Raw genomic sequence first — 23153 nt, 5'->3', positions numbered from 1 at the left:
CTCTCCTTATCGAGGGTACAGAATCGGCCGAGTTGAGACGAACGCCAAGACGTGCATTCGGCAACCCTTGGTAGAATCCGCTGCTCTTCTTATCGAGGGTACAGAATCGGCCGAGTTGAGACGAATGACAAGACGTGCATTCCGCAATCCTCGGTAGAATCCGCTGCTCTCCTTATCGAGGGTACAGAATCGGCCGAGTTGAGACGAACGACAAGACGTGCATTCGGCAACCCTCGGTAGAATCCGCTGCTCTCCTTATCGAGGGTACACAATCGGCCGAGTTGAGACGAACACCAAGACGTGCATTCGGCAACCCTCGGTAGAATCCGCTGCTCTCCTTATCGAGGGTACACAATCGGCCGAGTTGAGACGAACGACAAGACGTGCATTCGGCAACCCTTGGTAGAATCCGCTGCTCTCCCTATCGAGGGTACAGAATCGGCCGAGTTGAGACGAATGACTAGACGTGCATTCGGCAATCCTCGGTAGAATCCGCTGCTCTCCTTATCGAGGGTACACAATCGGCCGAGTTGAGACGAACGACAAGACGTGCATTCGGCAACCCTCGGTAGAATCCGCTGCTCTCCTTATCGAGGGTACACAATCGGCCGAGTTGAGACGAACACCAAGACGTGCATTCGGCAACCCTTGGTAGAATCCGCTGCTCTCCCTATCGAGGGTACAGAATCGGCCGAGTTGAGACGAATGACTAGACGTGCATTCGGCAATCCTCGGTAGAATCCGCTGCTCTCCTTATCGAGGGTACACAATCGGCCGAGTTGAGATGAATGTCTAGACGTGATGTAAAACATTTCAAAGTATTATCAGACCTCCTACGGATAGTACGTGAACATGAAAACGGGAATTGTTTTCTGCTATGTCGGATATTTACTTCAATATACTTTTTTTTATATTACCGACTTTTGACTCCGGATTATATAATTTTCCCGCAGGTAACTTTTTCAAGGAAGAACCAAAACAAGTAAAATAAAACATAATCGTGTAATTTGAGGGGAAAGTTTACTGTTTTCCGATGATTTTGTCGTGTAAAGAAATCATAAAACAGTTAGTTTTCCCCAAAAATGTACCGTTTGAATGTTTGATTTTACTTCGTTACGTTGCTTTTAGTTGACTTGGTACATGTACCATGATGTCCTACTACAGATTAGGTATCTTGTCGAAAAAATGAGTCAAAAGTCTGTAATATGAAAATAGTTATATTTGTTTATGTAGATTATACCTTTGGTTTTCCCGTTTGAATAGTTTTACACTAGTAATTTTGGGGCCCTTTATAGCTTGTTGTTCGGTGTGAGCCAATGCTCCGTGTTGAAGGCCGTACTTTAACCTATAATGGTTTACTTTTTAAATTGTTATTTGGATGGAGAGTTGTCTCATTGGCACTCACACCACATCTTCTTATATCTATATAGTACAAAAAAAGTTACAAAAAATACATGCAAAGTGCATGTAGACCCCGGTACTGTTTAATAATAATGTTGCATTTTAAATCTACAACAAGAACTCCTACTTTAAAAATTGCATTTCATTCAAATAAACAAAAAAAATAAAACGAGAGAACGTACTTTAACAGAATGTCCAAAATAAAGAACATCACTCGTCTACCTTAAGTAGATCAAAACTTTTAATTTATCGAAAATATCATGTAATTATATACTGTAAATTTAATGGATGACGATTTAATGTGTATTTACAGTTGTTAATTCTATTTAATAAGACTTTACGTAATGCATTTTTCATCTTAATTAGAAACAGTTATGAATATTACCCCTTTGTTTAGTGATACGTGAAGATGCACCTACACATATCCTGTTTATTTCATAAGAAATTTGTATTTTGATTGCACTGTTATTTCTTTTCGTTTCATAAAACATATTAAAAACATAATAACCTTGATATATATAGAAGTGGTGTGACATTTTATAAAACGAACGCAGATGCACGTAAACATTTAAAAACTGAAAAATAACCAACTCGCTCAGATCTTAACCATAAACCATTGCAGCAAGTAGTGTCCTCTCACATAATAGGTAGGTGTAAATTATTAAAGAATATTCTATTGAGTTTGATTAATTTTAATTTAAAAAAATGGAGAAAATAAATTGTATTCCTATCTTTTTTTTTTCAGCTGTATTATAACACTATAACTAAACAGGAACAGCCTTGGTTGTCTCGTTGCTCATTCCTTCTGCGGGAGGACATGAGTTCGAAACAAGGCTGCATCGAACTAAATGCTTTTAAATTGGAAAGTTCTCTCAGTTTTTTGGTGAGTTTCGTGTTGCAAAGTCTTTAATTTTCTATGTTGTGTTTTTTTAATACTTTTGTCTTTTTGGTATTTTTTTCCTTTTTTTCCTTATTTTTTGCCAAGGCGTTGTCAATTTACTTTCGACTTTTGAGTTTGATGTTTCGTGGGTATCTTTCGCATCTTTTCCCTTTCATATCCTAAGCTCGCAGCATTACGATGTTAACAAAAGGTCAGGGAAGGTCAGTTTTGTTATATTATGTCCGAAATTGGTTACACATCTATATAATTTAGTTTAATTAGTGATAATTTATAACACCAGATCGACACAGCATGTTGGCACGTTGCAAATTATAATATTGCATCTTATATTTTACGAATATCATCCATTTAAAAATAAAGAGATGAGGTATGGTTTGCTTAATTATTAATAATTTAATGCAGTAAAACTGAAATCGGTTGTGCATTGCACATACATGTATGTGCATGTATTGATCTGATTGATTGATAGTTGGTTGCTTACCATCCACTGGAAAATAGTTCATGCATGTTTAGGTCGAGAGCAAATTATCAATAGCTACAATAGGTTTGTCCTGTAATAGAGGCCGTCCGGGATGAAGGTCGGGAAAATATTTCACTGGAAAATGAGGGTATGTGAGTGCGTACTTGAATATCCCGCACATTAAAATGGACGTACGTTGAGTTGAATCTAACAAAAAATGTGTGCGTTCTTTGACGCGGTGATGCTTATAATTGTTTTGCTTATGTTTTTGGTAACATGTGTTACCGTAATTATACGGAATGTATTTGGGGTTTTGTTTCTCCTCCGTTTTTTTTCCCATTTAAAGTATTTGGCAACGTATGCACAAAATGAACCTGTTTGTTAAACCATTGACCAAAACCAAAACAAGGAGAGGATATTTAATCCCACCACACATTCACCATGCGTCCGTCCTTATTCCGGAACCTCGTTGGTGGTTGTTTTGTGTTTTAACTAAATGCTTTTTGTTACTTACACAATTTTTATAATTATTACCGTGATGACAACAACATTTAAATATGGCATACAAATTCAAATTCAGAAATTTAATTATGTTACTATGCAGATGATTTTACTTTCATCTTTCTTTGTGGAATGACGAAAAAAATATTCAAATATGTTTTTCAAATGTGATTTTATATATAAAAATTTTTTAAAAACGTTGAATTTATCTACGCAGAGGTTTCAATAAGTATAAACCCTTTACTAATAAATACGAACGTGAATTTCTTGTGAATTTAAAAGTTGAACGCACGATGAAGGTAATTTTGTGAAAGAACTGAATCAAACATAAAATTCTTTTAAGGTAAAAAGTTGAACGTCTAATGAAGTTTCGCTAAAGAACCGAATCGAAAAAAAAAATTCTTTTAAAGTAAAAAGTTGAACGTACGATGGAGTTTGGTAAAACAAAACCAACAGAATCAAAACTTACTAATTTTAATTTTACTAATAAATAATATAAGGAAATTAGGAGGTGTTATCATAAAAGGTAATTATCAATAAAATGTTGAAAGTAGTAATGTTTCTATAAATGTTTAATAATCAACAATGAGGGGAAAATTTTCAATTACCCCCCTTTTTGGTTGACGGAAGAAGAAGATACATTTTTGAACGGTGGTTTAAATGAGAATGTTAATATGTTTCAAAGATAAGTGTGATGTTCTGGTTAGCTTTTACCACATATCGCTATCTGTGTAATATATTCTGATTCTGACAAACAAGGAAAACCTCTTTTGTAGTTCAAAGTAAACTTTTTACAGGTCCTTTTAACTAAATTCGAGTTAAATGTAGAATGATTTCGTATTGGTGTAAAGTTGTAAACAATAGCAGTAAACTAAGTAGTTCTTTGTACAGGCTGATGTTATCATTGAAGAATTATGGCCATTATGTTTTCAAATGGATTGATTCTGTCGAATCAATATTTAACAACACTGGTCTAAGATATATTTTCATAAACCAAATTGGCTTTTGTGATACAAATTATCTTGATCGTATATTGAGTGATCAGTTTATTACCTCATGGTTTGGCGATATAGAAAATTCTATGGGACATTCAAAAAGGACTTTGGACTAGAAAAATATCTGATCAGACTATCTGAACAGAATAGAGGGTGGATAACTAAATTAAGGACATCGAACTTACGTATTCCAATCGAGACAGGCCGTTGGCAAAATATACCTAGACCAGAGAGAATATGTTCTTTATGTCATAAATTTATTGGTGATGAATTTCATGTTTTATTTGTATGTCAACATGGTTCTATTGTTAATTATAGAAACAAATACTTACCTAAATATTATACTATTAATCCTCAATATATTAAATTGGAAGGATTATTGTCCATATGTAATATGGAAGTCTACAAACGATTGTCATTTTTCATTAAGAAAATTGCTTGTTTATTCTAAAATATCTACAATAATTATTGTATTTCTATATGTTTAGATATTACTGCATGCTCATTTCGTCATTCAATTGTTTATGTATTATACTTTGACCTCATGTTACACATTAATGTGTCTGAGCGTTATCAATAAAATCTTGAAAAAAAAATCTTGAATCTCAAATCAATTTAAACCAAATCTTGATACTGATTTTGTGTCACGCTATATCCTTTCTTGTCCATTATTGTGCTAAGAAATTAAGTATTATCTTGAAAACCACAAACAAAAAACGGTCTTAAGTACGTTCACTATTCACTTTTCACTATTGAAATTTCATGATTAGTGATTTTCTCCCTTATTCACTTTTAAAGTTTATTCAAATCGAATAACTAATCAGTTTGTGTATTAATGGTTTCAATTCGATTCAAATTCTATCCGCTAAAAACGTTGAGGCCTACCTAGTATTATAATATTAAGGTATAAAGAGACAAGATATGTTTTTTTGCCCTACCTCTTTCAAATAAAATTTATTTACTTTTGACTTAAAATTTCACTTGATTATTAACAATTGCATCTAATATCTACTTCGGTCAATGATACATGATACTTTTTATGCATATCTAGAAGCTTACGGTACAATTGTCGCACTTAATTTGTTACATATTTTTTATATTGGGAAGGCGAGGGGTCCAACTTTTATTCATGAAGCATTAAAGTGAGAAATCGATGGATGTCCTCACGTAATCGAATCCGACCGCTACACGGTACACCTTGTGTCAGGGGAGGGCAAAATAATTATTATACAACATGTACAAATAGATCTGTGTTGTGGAGCGCCCGAATACAGAAAACGTCCAAAATTAAGGAGATCCATAACCTCTTTAATCGGATCTGTGCACTATATTCACTATATACGTTTTGTTCCGATGTATATCGACTTTATGAGGATATTTAGAATTTACCTGTAATTAGGGGATTCAATGGTCTGACGGTCGATCAAAACATGCTTGGTGAAGTATGTTTCTTAGTTTTGTCCGTTTTTGGTATTCAAGCGCTTCATAACCCCTTAAACCGGATCTGTGCACTATATTCACTAAATAGTTTTAGCTGCCCAATCTATAAGCTTTCTTAGGATATACCTAAAATAAGGGGATTCAAGGGTTCAAAACTCTATCGAAACGTGCATGATGGTGTATTTATTCTTAGGTTCGGCCGTTTTCGGTATTCGGGCGTTCCATAACCACTTAAACTAGATCTGCGCACTTTATTCACTACATAGATTTTGTTGCCCAGTCTACAAGCTTTCTGAGGATCTGTGAACTTTGTTTGGGTAGGGTAATACAGAGTTACTGGACTTGCTGGTGTTTGTTTATGTAGTGTGAGTGACCGTGTACTGCTTGTATGAACGTGTGCTGGAACTGCACTGAACTGGAACTTAGGATACTGGAATAAGAACAAGCTTGTATAAAAATAGATGTTTATTCTTTGCTGGTCACGAGTGCAAGTCATAATAATCATACAATGAACAATGAACATACATAATAAAAACATACATATAGAAACATGAATACAATTAAATATATCAGTAACTCTGGTATTTGAATAATGCGAATAAGAATAATTAACCCACCCAAAAGTATAGTTCACTTTAAATGAATAGGGGTAAGACTAGCTCACTTGAAATAATAAATATGAATTGAACTGGGGGAATGAAATATAAATATGAACTTGAACTGGGGGAATGAAATATAAATATGAACTTGAACTGGGGGAATGAAATATAAATAAAGGGAGATAATTTGAATAGTATATTTTACAGTTTCTATGGAAACAATGCCAAAGTAAGTTTATCTCATTTAAACCTGTTTCTGAATAAACAATTAATGTAACTCTTACTAAGCTATATAAAACCTTTAACTAAAAAGCTATGTACAATGTGCCAGATAAATATAACTGACAAACACAAATAAAACATGAATGCAAGAGCACCCCCCTTTTCTATGCACTGGGCGTTTGAATGAATAATTGACCTGAGAAAGTGTTTATAACATATGTGCATGAAGAATTGAACGTTACGCATAAGAATATGAATAATTGAACACTATAAAACACCTTGAATAGTCGAAAGAATGAAGAACACATCATTTTCTGTTTTGTCAAAATAAACGCTACTTCAATAAGGGGAATAACTCTGCAGTGATATGAACAATGACCGAAAAATAAAAGAACTTAAAGTACTAAAAGAAAACCAAAACTAACTATATACAAAATTGCTTCTAAATGCTTAAACGAACTAAAATAGTTAAATGCCTGAAAATGTCGCATCATTTAATTATCGTAAGAAATATAGATTGAATGGAATTGAATAAAGCATATCGAAATACGCACATTAAAATAAAACGTATTGAAACACGCATATAAAAAAATAACAAAACTATTTACAAAAACGAATTGAATACTTATTCTAAACTCTTAAAACTATAGAAAATACTTGAATTAAAAGAATATACTCTTGTAACTATTATTGAATATATTTTGTATAAAGAATTCCCTTTCGAGTGCGCAAACTAACTTAATTTAAATAAACTGTTAAGAGTTCAACTATATCTATAAAAATAATGTAATTTATGAACTGGAAAGTATAAACGCAAAATACATGAATATGAACAAAAATGCTACTTATTCTGTCTTAAAACTTTGTAATAAAATCTTAGCAATAAGAAATATAAAATAACTAATTTAACTTCACTCACCTGGAATAAGAACAAGCTTGTATAAAAATAGATGTTTATTCTTTGCTGGTCACGAGTGCAAGTGACCAGAAACGATTGTCCAGGTATCAAGCTTGGTTTCCAGGCGAGGTTAATTAGGGGAATTTCTTTTGATTAACAAAGGAAAAACATTAAATAATCCTGTGGGGTACCTCGAGGTTACTTAAGGTAACGCTGTGAATCATGTGACTCACATATGTCACTAAGGGACGGATTAACTAAATTATTGAGAAGGAAATTGTACTAAATTATGTAATCCTTTATTTGCTATCTTTTGTGAAAAAGTCTTTGTTAATTGACTTGTAAATTCTTTATGTAACGTAATTTTACCAAACAATGCTATGAAGATTAAAAGTTACGAAACTATATTTTGCCATGTGAAATTAGATATCTGTAAAGTTATAAAACTTAGAAATGAACTTTTATTATAAAAATCATGAAAATAAGAATCTTTATTAAAACATATAAATATATACAATAAAACATGAAAATCTGAAACAAGAAGTGAAACGTGAATTTCCGCTGTCACATATTCCCTCACCGCTGAAAAATTCTTTGTCCGCAAAGAATGAAATTTACCATCATGAATATTGAACTGAAAATGCATTCGAAAAGTAAAAAAAATTTGGATGGTTTTGTTCAATTAAGCAAAATTTGAATTTCTTGACTAAGATCAACAATAAAAACAAGATGACTAAGATTGTATCAAGTCATGCACAAGTATAAGATTATGTCCATCAATAAAAATATGAAAGTATATGAATAACGTAAATAGATAATTCTTTTCAATATCTATTTTATCAATTCTTGTCCAGGACATGTATGATAACAATGCCATCAATCCGTTTTTCAATTACGGTCTATTGTTACTTTGAAGTGTTAATCTTATGTTTGTAAAATTTGTCAACTTTATTATTATGTAATCTTAATTCTTTGGCAACCTGTAAACATTGTCTATCTTTATAATGTTTCGACTGAAATTAATTCTTCAGTCGGAGTCAGCCTTTTGAACTGACATCATCCGTTCATAAAAGTGAAAATAAAATCCATACTGAAAGTCTTCGTTTGTATTCGCTCTACCAGTCTGTGAGTTAGTTCCGCCAGTGGATTTATGTTCAACAGACAGGGGACCAGTCTTCGGTCACTGTCATTCGTTCCGGCATCTTCGCCAGTTTCAGCAACAGAACCTGTTGCACGGTTTCAAACATTCCAGTGTCAACAACGTTGTCACATTTGGTGGAGGTAATCCAGAGGCGTGTTGTCTTTTTAGTTCAACACACGGTACCGCGTACCTCAGCAGTCAAGCGACCAGAGTTATTCCCCATCTTCGTATCAAGTTCCAAACTTTCAGTGATGGATTTTAATCTAAGACCGCAGTGGAGTATGTGGAGACAGAATCATTTCACACATCAATATCCAGTTTGTGGTAAATGTGGACTTGCACATCATCGTTTCGAAATGTGTATAGCTTTCAACAAAAGATGTTTCTCGTGCGAAAAATTCGGACATTTCGCAAGACAGTGTTTCACAGCTACATCAAGTTTATTCGGTAAAATTCGATATACTAAATCAACAAGTTCGAAAGTGTCAAGTGAACAAAAGATTTCAACAAAAAAGCAACAGAGAGACAATCGCCGTTTAATACAGTACTATTCAAACAAAAACAGTCTCAGGGAATTGCCATTCAGCAGTGTGCGAAATTCAGCTTTCATGAACTTTTTCGACCAGGCAGCCCCAATGAAAATCGAACTAAAACAAGCAAACATTCAATTACGGAAAAACAGATCAATGATTTACGCAAAATCGAAACTTTTAAAAAGTGCACAAGAGAATATTAGAACTCTCACCTGCAAACTAGTGAAAAGTCAACACCAACTAGATTTGACAAAGCAGTTGAAAGAATGTTTAGACAAAATCACCAAACTAGAGAAAGAAAAGGAAGACAATGCTGCATGCACGAAAAAAATATCAGATCTAAACAATTTCTTAATTCTTAAATGTGACTATCAAACTAATGAAAACGGACATATTACTTCTCAAAACCATGAACTTCGGAACAAATTTAAAATTCTAACAGATCAATCTGCCGATATGGAAAATCAAATAAGGATTTGTAGGAATCATCATATCAATCGTCCCAACCCGGAAATGGACGTTTCAACAACCAAAGAACGTTTTATAGATAATTATCAATTTTTCAATACTTGCGAAACGCGAGGACGCGTTTCATTCGAGGAGGGAGAAATCTGTGAACGTGGAAAAAGTCGGACTTATTTATGTATTTCTTATTTCGGACATTTGGACTTGTTTCTTATATTATTTTTAGTTCCTGTTAAAATCTTTCAGACAATTTCATTCTTATTCAACAGACAATGTTCTTTGATTTGCATTCTTAAAGATATTTCATGTATATCACTTTTATAATCTAAAACTGTGAGAAAAACCATGCAAGGGATTGTGTTAATTTATGTTACACAACTATTTCATTTCATAATTATTTTAATCCGTTAATGTCGTAAATAGATAATTCTTTTCAATATCTATTTTATCAATTCTTGTCCAGGACATGTATGATAACAATGCGATTAATCCGTTTTTCAATTACGGTCTATTGTTACTTTGAAGTGTTAATCTTATGTTTGTAAAATTTGTCAACTTTATTATTATGTAATCTTAATTCTTTGGCAACCTGTAAACATTGTCTATCTTTATAATGTTTCGACTGAAATTAATTCTTCAGTCGGAGTCAGCCTTTTGAACTGACATCATCCGTTCATAAAAGTGAAAATAAAATCCATACTGAAAGTCTTCGTTTGTATTCGCTCTACCAGTCTGTGAGTTAGTTCCGCCAGTGGATTTATGTTCAACAGACAGGGGACCAGTCTTCGGTCACTGTCATTCGTTCCGGCATCTTCGCCAGTTTCAGCAACAGAACCTGTTGCACGGTTTCAAACATTCCAGTGTCAACAACGTTGTCACATAGTATTCCATGCTGAATTATTGGTTTATTCATCGCTAGTTCCAGAGTCTCAGTAGTTAGTTTCACCAGAGTTTCAGTGTCAGAGTTCTCATTGCTATTCAGAGCAATCATTCATTGTGTGATCAGGTGCATCACACAGTTTCATTAACAAGAGGCCGTTCATTCAGGCTCTTGTTACGCAACCTCACAAGTCACCCTTATTTCCCCGGTGACAGATAGGTGGACGACGACGGCGTGCTGACTTCTATGCTCAGCACACGATCCAGAGATCTCAAGCAGCGAAGCGAGTTCCCCAAACAAGTAGCGTAGACAATATTCAGTGATGGAGTACAGCTTCCGACCACAATGGAGACCATGGAACATCCAGTCAGGTTATAGTCCAGCATGTGGAAGGTGTGGCAAATTTCACAAACATTATATTTGTAACTCTTTCAATCAGAGATGTTACTCGTGCGGAAAATTCGAACATTATTCTAGTAAGTGTTTTTCTAAAGTTACAAAGGACAGCAAAAGTAAATCAGTTAGTGTGAAATCCAGAAAACAGAAAGAGCGCGATACAGCTAGGATAAACAGATATATTCAGTGTAAAAATATTATCCGTGCTTTACCATTCTCTGGTATGCGTAATTCACCGTTCATTCAATATTTGGATATTTCAAATGTGCTCAAAACAGAATTAAAAAGTGTGAAACAGAAAATTATCAAGGAAAAGAATACAAATATAGAACAGCAAAAGTGCATCGAGGCACTCAAAATTCAATTAAAGAATCAGCAAATCATCGTTTCAGAAAGAGACCAGTTCAAGCAAGAACTTGAAAACCTGCGTCAACAGAAAGAAAAAAATGCTTCGCGCATAAACGTAGAGGAATATGTGAATCAAATTCAAGAATTAAAGGACCAAGTAATCGAAAAAGACGGGACTGTTAAAATGGTGCAAGATCTTTACTATATGCGTTCGACCGAATTTACAGATGAAATCCAATCATTGAAAAATGAAAAACAAGCTTTGGAAAAAGAAAAGGCAGACCTATGTTCAAAGGTAAATTTTCAAGCGGATTCGATTTCTCAATTCACTTTTCAACTTCAGGACCTTAACCACGAACTCAATGTTGTATCCCGCCAAAACCAACAGCGTCCCAATAACAACAACAGACACTATAACAACCGCAGAGGAGGCCGATTCAGATAGTGCTAAGTCCGAGGACGGACTTAATTGGGAGGAGAGGCATATGTGACAGTGGAAAAAGCAGCTTCGTTTATTATTTTGGACTTTAATTTAAAATTCTTAATTTTGGTATTTTAGACTTTAATTCTCTGTGTTTTATAATTCATTTTATTTTATATTTTCGTTTCTATTTACATTTCATATACTACCATCCATTTTTTTTTATCGATAACGAGTAGTCTTTCGGAATAAAACCTTTTCAGCGATCTTATTATATGGTAGCGTGCTTACATGGAGTGCAAACCGGCGGCCAATTTTAAGAAGCTTATATAGAATAATCAAGCCAGCAGCCAATATTTATGATAAAATTTATATCTAAAATCCAAAATTAGTATTAAACTCAAAGTTCAAAAGATCTATAAATGCTAGCTAACGTTAAAAATCACCTCCTTTGACAGCTAAATTTGACATGTATGATTTACTTAAGCTGATATCCTGTTTATACTAATATATACTAATGATACCAGCAGCCACTTTTTTTCTAACAGAAACTTTTTTTCGGGGGCCGCTATGTATTTGATATAAGTAAAATATTATGTTTTCCGCTCTCTCTCTTTGTCTATTAAATAAGGAGCTACAGAAGCAATGTAAGAATAAAAAATAAGATAATATAATTATAAATTCCATATTATAAATACTGAATTTGTGAACGTTGAGATGAATTGTGTTATTGATATATTTGAAATTGACCTGAATAAGAAAGATAAAGTGCGCGACGGACGATATATATCTTTCCATACATTCGGTATCCTCAAATATCCCGTATATTTTCAGTTAAAACCATTTTAAATGTCTATTTCTCTACACATGACATTAAAAAATGTGCATAATTATACAAATGTACATACATTTGAATATATGTTGTTTGAACTGTTTATGCTGTGTACAAGTTCTTTCAAAGAGGATCGATCTTTCGAGGATAATTTTGTGAAAATTTATATGGAATGCAACATTACAAATTAAATAATGTAAATTTTAAGTTTTCTTTGTCAATTGTGTCCGTACCCATAACATATAGTCGACTAAGACACCAGTACTCCGTTGTTAACATAAAGGTTCATTCTTGGACCCAGGCGATCAAATGAGTAAAAGATATGACAATGGCTTTCAATCTAGCCTCCATAAGGAATTTCCGACGAGTACCTAAAGAATGTGTGATTGACATAAACAAAAACATGTTGCAACTTGGAACCCATGTAGTGCCTGACGGACCCGAATTCAAAGACTATACTAAGTGTACAATTGCCTTGGTCAATACCTGAATTGAGCTAGAGCTGGTCAGAACTTTGTAGTTGGATATTTCCGAGAAGTACTAAAAGAGTGTGTGGTTGACATGAAAAATACCTAAGCTGAACCTTCGAACATATGTGGTATCCATATGGGCCCTGATCTTTGGACGATACTTAATTGGAGATCCTACTAGGAAGATACTTGGGTGGACAATGGCCTCGGTCAATACCTTTAAAACGAGATAGGTTTACATGGTTTGGTTCAGAATTTTGATGTAGTGAGTTTCCCAGGAGCACCGAAAGAGCATATGGTTGCTATTAAAAACAAATACATAAAGAAGCAAAGGGTCGTAATCAGTATAGTCAGATGAAACAAGTAATGATGTGTGATTGAACGATTTTGAAAGTGTTCTGTAAATTTGTGGTAAAAGTGGACTTGGATCCAGAGACAAGTTTATCGACAAAGGGATGGTTATACTACGGGTAAAAAAAAGTATATTATATATACGTGTCATGCCCTCTGGCGTATACAATTTTATAAAGACTACAAATGAAAATAGTGTGGACTTTAAACGGTGCTTACCCAAAAATGTCAATAAAATTAGTATGGGTAGTCATGACAATTTAGAATAGGTAGGGAGGAAGGAAACATATCTATATTAGGGGTAAGGAGGGGGAGGTAGCGGAGGTATGAATTTCCGTACAATATATATTTCTTTAATAACTTCGTATTAGTATGCGACCATAAGTTTTAGAAGTCAAATCTATCCAAAAAATGTTCGTGCATAATAATCTCAAAGTCTATAGACATTAAAGCTATAAACTGTGTTCTTTTTTTGTGTGTTTTTTTGTTTGTTAGTAAACAATATTTATAAGTTACGTGCTGTTGTTATGGATAAAGAGACATGTGAAGTATACATTCATGGGACAGAAATCCGATGATACAAATGGTTTAAAGACAACACAGGGTAATATAAAATCTTAACAATATATGTCAATACACATGATACAAATCGGGAGTAAATTCAACAATCAAATATCTGCAATCATCACCAAATTTTCCATTAAATGAAGAAGAAAAAAAATATGACGCAACAGAAATACGCGTCGAGTTTAAACAAACTACTAAATTGTTGAAGTTCATTTCTCTTCTTTTTCAGTCCGAAACATGGTTCTCCTGCGTGTAAGTACAAAATACACCTAACACTTTATTATTTTTTACATTATTGAATTAAAAAAAACTTTTATTACCAATGCATTTTGTAAATCAAACCAGTTTATGTGGCATTTCCTTTGCCGCTTCTTTAATTCAATAACCACGATAATTTCATAATTATTTCAATGCGCAACATAGATTCCTGTAAGGAAGGGTAGCGAGACTTGAATCCTTTCTAATTCGGTTCTTTGTCATGTATTTGATCTCGTATTTTGTACTAAACATAAATAGTAAATTATTTGAATAGTAACATTTCATTTAGGACGGAACACTGCATATCAATCTGTGTATACTTTATACTCTTATGAATAATTTGCAATGTTTTAATGCTTTGCATTCTAGTATGTTGCTGCATGTGTACTGTGCATGATTGTGACTGCAAGTCCTGTAGGTAAGCTCATTGTGTGCATAATTGTGACTTCAAATTCAGTAGGTAAGCTTTTGTGTCTAATTATGACTTCAAGTCCAGCAGGTAAGCTCATTGTTCATAATTGTGACTTCAAATTCAAGCAGGTAAGCTTATTGTGCATGGTTGTCACTTCAAGTCCAGCAAGTAGGCTTCTTGTGCATGAATGAGAATTTAAGTCCAGCAAACAAGATTCTTGTGCATGATTGTGACATCAGGTCCAGCAAGTAAGTTTATTGCGCATCTATGTGACTCTAAGCCCAACAGGTAAGCTTTTGTGCATGATTGTGTTCTCAAGCCTAGCAAGTAAACTTCTTTTACATAATTGTGACTTTAAGTCCATCAGGTGAGCTTATTGTGCCGGATTATTACTTCAAGTCCATCAGCTTAAACTTATTGTGCCTGATTGTGACTTCATAACCAGCAGGTAAGCTTCCTGTGCATAATTGTCACTTCAACTTTAGCAGGTAAGCTCATTGTGCATTATTTTGACTTCAAGTCCAGCAGGTAACCCCATTGTGCATAATCGTGGGTAATCCCATTGTGCATAATTGTGACTTCATGCCCACCAGGTAAGCTTATTGTGCATAATTGTGACTTCAAGTCCAGCAAATAAGTTTATTTTGCATCATTGTGACTTCGAGTCCAGCAGGTAAGCTTCTTGTGCATAACTGCGACTTTAAGTTCAGCAGGTAAGCTTATTGTGCATAATTGTGACTTCAAGTTCAGTATATAAACTTCTTGTTCATGATTGTGACTTAACATGTTAAGGTCCAGCAGGTAAGTTTGTTGTGCTTGAATGTGACTTCAGGTCCAGCAGGTAAGCTTCTTGTACATGATTGTGACTTCAAGTTCAGCAGGTAAGCTTTTTGTACATGAGTGTGACTTCAGGTCCAGCAGGTACACTTTATGTGCACGATTGTTACTTCATATTCAGTATGTACGTTTATTGTGCCATTTGTGACTTCAAGTCTAGCAGGTAAGCATTTTGTGCACGACTGTGACTTCAAGTCTAGCAGGTAAGCTTTTTCTGCATTAAGTCCAGCACATAAACTTATTGTGCCTCATTTTGACTTCAAGTCCAGCAGGTAAGCTTATTGTGCATAATTGTGACTGCAAGTTCAGCACGTAAGCTTCTTGCACTTAATATTTTATGACTAAAACTGAATGCATTTACTCATAAAAAGTAAGAATGCATGTATATATTAAAACAAGGAACGAGCTGTCAAATAAACAGCAAGCTGGGTTTTCTGTAATTTGAAAGGCGCTATCAGGCTTTTTGACCTGCCCCATTCTTTGCAAATGTTCCGATCGATCAACGACCATAACTCCTGAACAGCAAAAACGAAAAACGTCAATATCAAAGTTGACCACCATTTTGTCATCAGTAACCATGGTAACGGAATATTGAAATTTAAAGAGCATTGGCTGATTGGTTCATCAGCAGTTGCAAGGTGTTTGTCTCAAGGTAATTTAGGTCAAAGTCAGAAAATATCAACTTCTGTTTTAGGATTTAAAGCTTGGGAAAGGCGAGGCTTACCGAACTCTTTTATAGTTTCGTACCGAATAGGAAAAAGATGATAATATTTTCTGAAATTGACCTAAAATTGTTTATCCTGCATCCAAAAAATAGCTAAACTAAGACTTATAGCGATGAAAATGTTAACACGAATATAAAACTTATGTATCATCCCTAAACGAACCAAAAATTGTGTAGACAAGTGACGTGAAACGAAATATTTCTTTGTTACTGTATTTGGTAGACTAAAAACAGGAAGCGCCCAAGCTGCAGTATAAAATCAAACAAGACTTTGTTTTAATTGTCCAAAAGTGTTGACCAAAACTGTTTAATCAATGATAATTCAATTTTCAATTATAATTTGCTACTAACTCCGTTAAAAAAATAAATTAAATTCAACAAATCACGTGATGATTTAAGAACATAAAAAATGTCCAAAGCTCTTATGATTTCGAAACGGCGAATTGAATTGCATGTTTAAACAGTGTGTCATTATATTACTTTATTTCAGAAAGACGGGGTACTATCACTAAGAAGGCTTGGTGGAATTTATCGTACCAGATGATGGACATTTTTGGATTGGATATATCAGCTAGCGTTCTTGACTATGGCTGTTTTTGTGGATTATATGGTGAAGGTACACCAATTGACAATATTGACAGGTTAGTAGAACAATAACACATTTTAAATAAAACCTGCGCATTCAAGATATCCAAATATGTTACACATTGTTTGTATAATGTCATATTCATCTTCAACACTGGGGGTTTAAATCTCCAGCTCTGGAATACCACGTGTTTTAAAAGTATGGTCACCGGGTCTGGAGTTTTCTTATCAAGCGGTAAAATAATGCTATGCGGGATTTCTAAGTACGCATCCACAACGAATCTGAATACGAAAAAATAAGTTATAGTTATTGTCCAATCAAGTCGGAATATATCATTTAATCTGCACGGCTCGGATGACCTTAATTAATCCGAACGACGTAGGAGTTCGGGTTAAAGGGTCATCCCGAGCCGTGCAGATCAAATTATATATACCGATTTGATTGGCTAATAACTGTTTTAACACATGACGTCATCAATTTACGTGAACATTCTTGAAATATGCGGACAATATATCGCAATCCATGGCTCCTAGGAAAGTTTCTTGTAGGGCAATGAGGTGGATATACGCTCATATGTAGTTAAAGGTTGGTACGTATTAAATGATTAACTTTTTTTATATTTGACTTTTTCCTAAATTGTTACATTATTTGGAGAATTACAATTTAATGGTAGATTGGTTTTTATACGCCCGTTAATGGACGTATTAGGGTATATCGTTCAGTGTACGTCCGTCCGTCTGTCTGTCCGTCCGTCTGTCCGTCTGTCCGCCTGTCCGTCCGTCGTCAACATGTCGGACATTAACTCAAAAATGCTTTAACCCATTTGCATAAACTTTAGTCAATTGTTTATATCTATTGACGTGAGTTCCCTTTCATTTTTTATAAATTTTAGATTACATGTTTCATTAAAAAAAAGGGGATTTTCCAGTTTTCGGACAATAACTCAAAAATGCTTTCACCAATTTGCAAGAAATTTTGGTGAATTGTTTATATCTATTGTCATGAGCTCTTTTTTGTTTTGTTTTTATGAATTTTAGATATTACTTTTCTGAGTTACGGGATTGTATTCAATAAAACGGGGTGATTTCCAGTTTTCGGACAATAACTCAAAAATGCTTTCAGCTGGTCTCATGAAACTTTGGTGAATAGTTTATATCTATTGACGTACACATGTAAGCTCCCTTTATATTTTTATAAATTTTAGATGTAACTTTTCCGAGTTATGGGGTTTCATTCATTAAAAAAGGCGGGATTTTCCAGTTTTTGGACTTTCATTCATAAAAAAAGGGGGGATATTCCAGTTTTCGGACAATAATTCAAAAGTGCTTTCAGCAGTTCTCATGAAACTTTGGTGAATTGTTTATATCTATTGCAGTAAGTTCCCTTTTTATTTTTTTAAATTCTGATATGACATTGAGAAGTTATTGAACTTTATTCCTTGAAAAGGCGACGGGCGTATCATGCGCTCATGGCGCAGCTGTTTATTTTTATCGTTTCTGTTTAATTAATTGACAATTTTTATATAAATTAATTGACATATTTTGTAGACACCTATCTTTTTTTGAAACTATACCATATGTTGCCCTCTAGTTGTCATTAGTTTGTTTTTGTCGTTTGATTGCTGTCTTATTGACGTATAACCTACATCTCCTACAGTTTTAGTTCCATTTGCTGTAATTTTAAATCGGTGTATAAAAAATCATAACTAAAAGGGTTATTGGGTATAGATTAGTTGCCTTTCTTTCCCTCAATAATATGCTTAGAGGAAAATGAACCGAGGGATGGATGTACCTTAAGTTAATTTGAAATTTTAAGTAAACAGAAAAAAATGTCTAATTTTTTAATCTTTGACTTCCTCCTCCCCCTCCATTTTTTGGATGTACTGTATTAATTTTTGAAGACAAGTTGTATCTAAACAATTGATCAGCAGCCCCCCCCCCCCCCTTCATTTTGGGTACGAAATATAACTTTGTTACCCTATGACATAGCTATTTTGATATCTGGCACACGCCCATTATATCGTAACTATATATCTTACTGCCATGGTAAGACCTTTCCAGTGCACCATACACTTTTGTTATGGGTGGCATATCTCACAGGTTGTTTAAATATCTGTACAATAATTTTTGCTAAAATTTTCACACGTAAACCATATATATTCTTAATTTAGATAACTATCACTGTTCTTTTCTACTGCAACATTGATTGCTTGTCCCAGCCAATTATAATGAATTGCTATAACCATGGGAAACCATTTAGATCCCCATCCATTTAAAATATACATTTCTATTTGCCAAGACAGTATACATATCAAGTACTCGAATGTGTTTGATGTGCGTGTTCTTCACTGGAGTGACTTACATACATGCTATATGTATACATATGAAAGTTGAGACATATAATAGTCGACTAACCCAGTTCAAACTAAGTTTATTTTTTGCTTTTTCTAAATTATGTGAACTGAAGATCTAAATATAACTTATCTGTTAAAGTACTGTGTTTTTTTTACTTACAGTTGTTGTCAAGTACATGATAATTGCTATGGTAATGTTGTAGCTGAAGGAAAATGCTGGTGGCATCCTAAAAATAATGGCTATGATTACATTATTTCTGACAACATAGTGGAATGTACAGGTATAATCAATGTGATGAATTACATGTTCTATTTTTAATGATAATTATAGAGAATTCTGAAGAAAAACTGCGTTGAATATTCAAGTCACTAACGTATAAGGTCAATGGTGTGTTTTTAATCAGATGTCAGTTTTTTTCCCTTGCGACCCATTTTGTTTACGTTAGCTGCAACGTATGTACAGACGCCTCTGACGTCATCACGCACGTGTCACATGACAACCACATGTTTTTCCACATGACCATCTATAGATAGATTCACTGCAATCCCGATTGTGACATGGAGATGACGGTCAAAATCTTGTTTACCCTTCCGTGACGTGACCGCCATTGATGTTTTACGAATACTTATGGCGGAGTACTGTATCTGGTCATTTTTTTTTTATCGTTAAACGGTTGATATTCTATAGAAAGTTTTGACCATCAAAATGGTTGCCTTCCGAACGTGTTTTATAGGCCCGCTTCGAAGTAGAAAGTTGTTATATGTCCTATTAGAATCGAAATAATTCTATCATGCCATACTCTATTCTTATTTTAACATGCGAAGGCATTAGATTTGTCAACAATTTATACATCACTACGCACGGTATAAAGATATTAACAAATATAATGCCTACCCACGTTAAAATGAGCATGTTGTGATGTTACACGACTGTTTCAGGTAAGGGTGAAGGTAAGCGCCTGTTAAAACGTTTAAACCCACTGCATTTGTATGCACCTGTCCTAATTCAGGACTGTTGTTCAGTGGTTGTCGTTTGTTGGTGTGGTTCATAAGTGTTTCTCGTTTTTTTTTATATAGATAAGACTGTTCAACTTGGTTGTCCTGTTTGAAGTGTTTTTCACTAGTGATTTTGGGGCCCTTAATAGCTTGCTGTTCGTTCGTCTCATTGACACTCATACCACATCTTCTTATTCATATATAGAGCATGGCATGATAGAATCGTTTCTTAGCTATTCATTAATTTCTTGTTTACTGAGTATTTGTGTATTACTGAGTATTTGTGTATGTTAACACATAATAAAATTGACGTCGCATTTGCTCTGAAATCAAAACAATTAAAAACCATGTATCATGTGTTGCTTGCTTGAATGATTGATTATTTACTGCCTACCGCCCAGTGACAAATATCACAAATAATCGGTACAATGTTAAATCGACATACTGGTTAATTGATTGTTGGTGTTCACCGCCACTTCCAGTAATATCAGTTTTTATTGGTGGAGGAAGTCGGAGTGCCCGGAGAAAATCACCGACCTTTGAAAACTAACAATCCTTATCTAGGCTTGTGATAAAGTAGTTGAGCTACTTAAACTACCCAGTCTTGGTGTAGGTCCACTTATGTCCATAACTGTAAAGCAATACATATTCTAAATTAGTAATGTAAGTAAATGTATCGATAAATAAAATATATTCAGTGATCTTATTACAGTTTTAAATTGATTACTTTTTAAGCATATAAATTCCACTTAAAATCGTTGAAACTTAGGAAAGCTGTTTGAAAATTTGTGAGCACTGGGCGGTTTTTTTTTCTCTAGTTTTGCTTTTTATTTTTTATTTCAGACGAGGTTGGTTCCTGTGATTGGGATGTTTGCATGTGTGACAAGCTATATATAGATTGTCTCCATGACCACATTGAGGAGTATAACGATGACAACTATAATGTAAATGTATCAGAAAGGTGCTAAGAAAGAACAAAGAAATTACATTTCTTTTTTTAATTTGTTACCACATTGTTAGCACATTTTTTTTTTTACTAAATTGTAAATCGACTACTCATTACCTTTTACCGAGCTTTGTGAAAATAACGTTAACGTCACACCATTGGTTGAATTTCAACTGTTTAGGAAGTTTATAACCAATCACGATGTTTTGGGGAATTTTTTGAAAGTATAACCACACAATGGATATTTTTTTAAATCTTTTTAACTTGTATGGTTTATCTCCTAATCAATATCACCAGACGATTATCAACACTATAATTAGTTATCAAATGGTGTTTAGATCCTAAACACAATCCTAAACACATCTTTTTTAAATACACTTTTTTATTGATGTTTAAGCATGTCTCATTTCTCAACATATTTAGGTTGCATTAGTGTTTATGATTGTTTTAAGGTTCGTATTTAGATTAGGAAGTATTGTTTTAGTCATGAACATTTTAATTCTAAAACACTTAACCATGTTAACAGTGTTTAAAATCAAGATATGTTTACGTTTTATGTGTTTAGATATTAAATGTAATCCTACATACATGTATGTTAAGAACTAAACATGTAATACAAGTTTCACAGTTTATTTTCAAAGAACGATTTTTACAGTTTGTATGTATATACATGTATATAATTTCTATCTAGACGTTTTATATATTATATAATTTTTATATATTTGTTCTTTAACATTGACGTTGAGGACACTTTTGAAGCAAGCCTGTATTTTTCATTATTTTTTTAATTCTTGTATCGGAGAATAACTTTTGTTGAAATCAATAAATGTGCATCTCAATTTGTTTGTTTTGCTCATGAGGGTATTAAAATCCACCCTGGTTTTATCATAACAGTTAGTTTGAATCGGCGAAAGAAGCCGAAGTATTCGAAGAGAAAAACGGTCATCGGCTGAAAACTGACAATTGTCAATAAGGATCAAATTGAACTTTTATCATAATGTCGAAATAAGAAGAATGATTTCTGATTTAAAGTTGTCGTAAACACATTAAAAATGTATCCAAATCAACTTGTTGGATGTGCCAAAGGGAAAATGGAGGCGTTGAAAATTGTGAAATGGTGGATTCCTTTTACATTTTTTTTTTTTTTTTTTAAATATGGCATATGACTTTGTTCTCCCTCATCCTTTGTTTGTTGATAATGACTGTTTTTTTCTTTTCTAAATTTTTTTAAAACATGATCCTTATACGCTGACTAAAGAAATAGAGGGAGCGTATCCACATTTCGAAATATGATGAATGATTTAAGATTTAAAACTGTCGTTAAACATTAAAAATGTGTTCAAAACAAACCTTTTAGATGTGCATGTGGAAAAAAGGGGCAGGCTTAAAAAATTGTAAAATGTTGGTTTCTGTTGAAAAATTAAGATGTGTTTGGTTTAAATATGATATCTGTTCTCCCTCTTTCTTTGTCAATTGAAAGTCTTCTATTTTGTTTTCTCTTTTTCTGACTTTTTGTTTTGTATTGGATACTCAAACGCTTGAGTCACAGTAGTTAACTAGTAGTTCTTGCATATGTTCTTTACTTTGGATTTTTTTTTTATCCTAGGCTTTACAACGTTTAAACATATTAAAAAATCGGCAATCTTCTCGCTTGTGTCTGTTTAGCTGTGCTTGATGTATATATACGCACCCACGTCCGTTTAGAATGAGAACACTAAATCTACGGCTCTCAATTTTGTTCTGCTGCTTCTCCTCTTTATAAAAATAAGGTAATGATGCATGATTGCCAATCAGACAACCTTCCACTAAAGTTCAAATGAAGTAGATATAAGCAATGACAGACAACCCGTACGTACGGTACGGCCTTCAACAATGAGAAAAAAAATACCGTATAGTCGGCTATAAAAGTATGAAACAATTCAATAGAGAAAACTAACGGCCTTATTTATAACAAAACAATTTACGAAAAACAAATAGGACAAACATGAAAGAACGATAACCACTGAACTACAGGCTCCTGACTTGGAACAGGCACATGAAGAATGTGGCGGGGTTAACATGTTTATGAGTGGTAAACCCTCCCCTAACCTGTGACAGTGGTGTAACAGCACAACATACTCAAAAACTATAAAAATCAGTTGAAAAAAGCTTAACTCATCAGATCGATACGAGGCAGAAAAAACACCAAACATAAATACAGACCGGACTTGGCAGGGTATT

At 33.8% G+C, this 23153-nt stretch overlaps 1 protein-coding gene across 1 annotated transcript; it reads left to right on the top strand.

The window, feature by feature from the left end:
* Nucleotides 1-1933: 1933 nt before the first annotated feature.
* Nucleotides 1934-21772, top strand: LOC134683202 (basic phospholipase A2 1-like). The gene is made up of 6 exons (XM_063542355.1): nt 1934-2048; nt 14051-14073; nt 14449-14497; nt 16543-16693; nt 19154-19272; nt 20831-21772. The coding sequence occupies exons 2-6, from the start codon at nt 14059-14061 to the stop codon at nt 20953-20955; spliced, it is 459 nt and encodes a 152-aa protein (XP_063398425.1). The 5' UTR covers nt 1934-2048; nt 14051-14058; the 3' UTR covers nt 20956-21772.
* Nucleotides 21773-23153: the final 1381 nt, after the last annotated feature.

The sequence above is a fragment of the Mytilus trossulus genome, chromosome 9, assembly GCF_036588685.1.
Source record: "Mytilus trossulus isolate FHL-02 chromosome 9, PNRI_Mtr1.1.1.hap1, whole genome shotgun sequence".
In the NCBI taxonomy this organism is placed as follows: Eukaryota; Metazoa; Mollusca; class Bivalvia; order Mytilida; family Mytilidae; genus Mytilus; species Mytilus trossulus.
The sequence above is the reverse complement of the archived record's forward strand: the minus strand, read 5'-3'. Positions and strand labels throughout refer to the sequence as shown.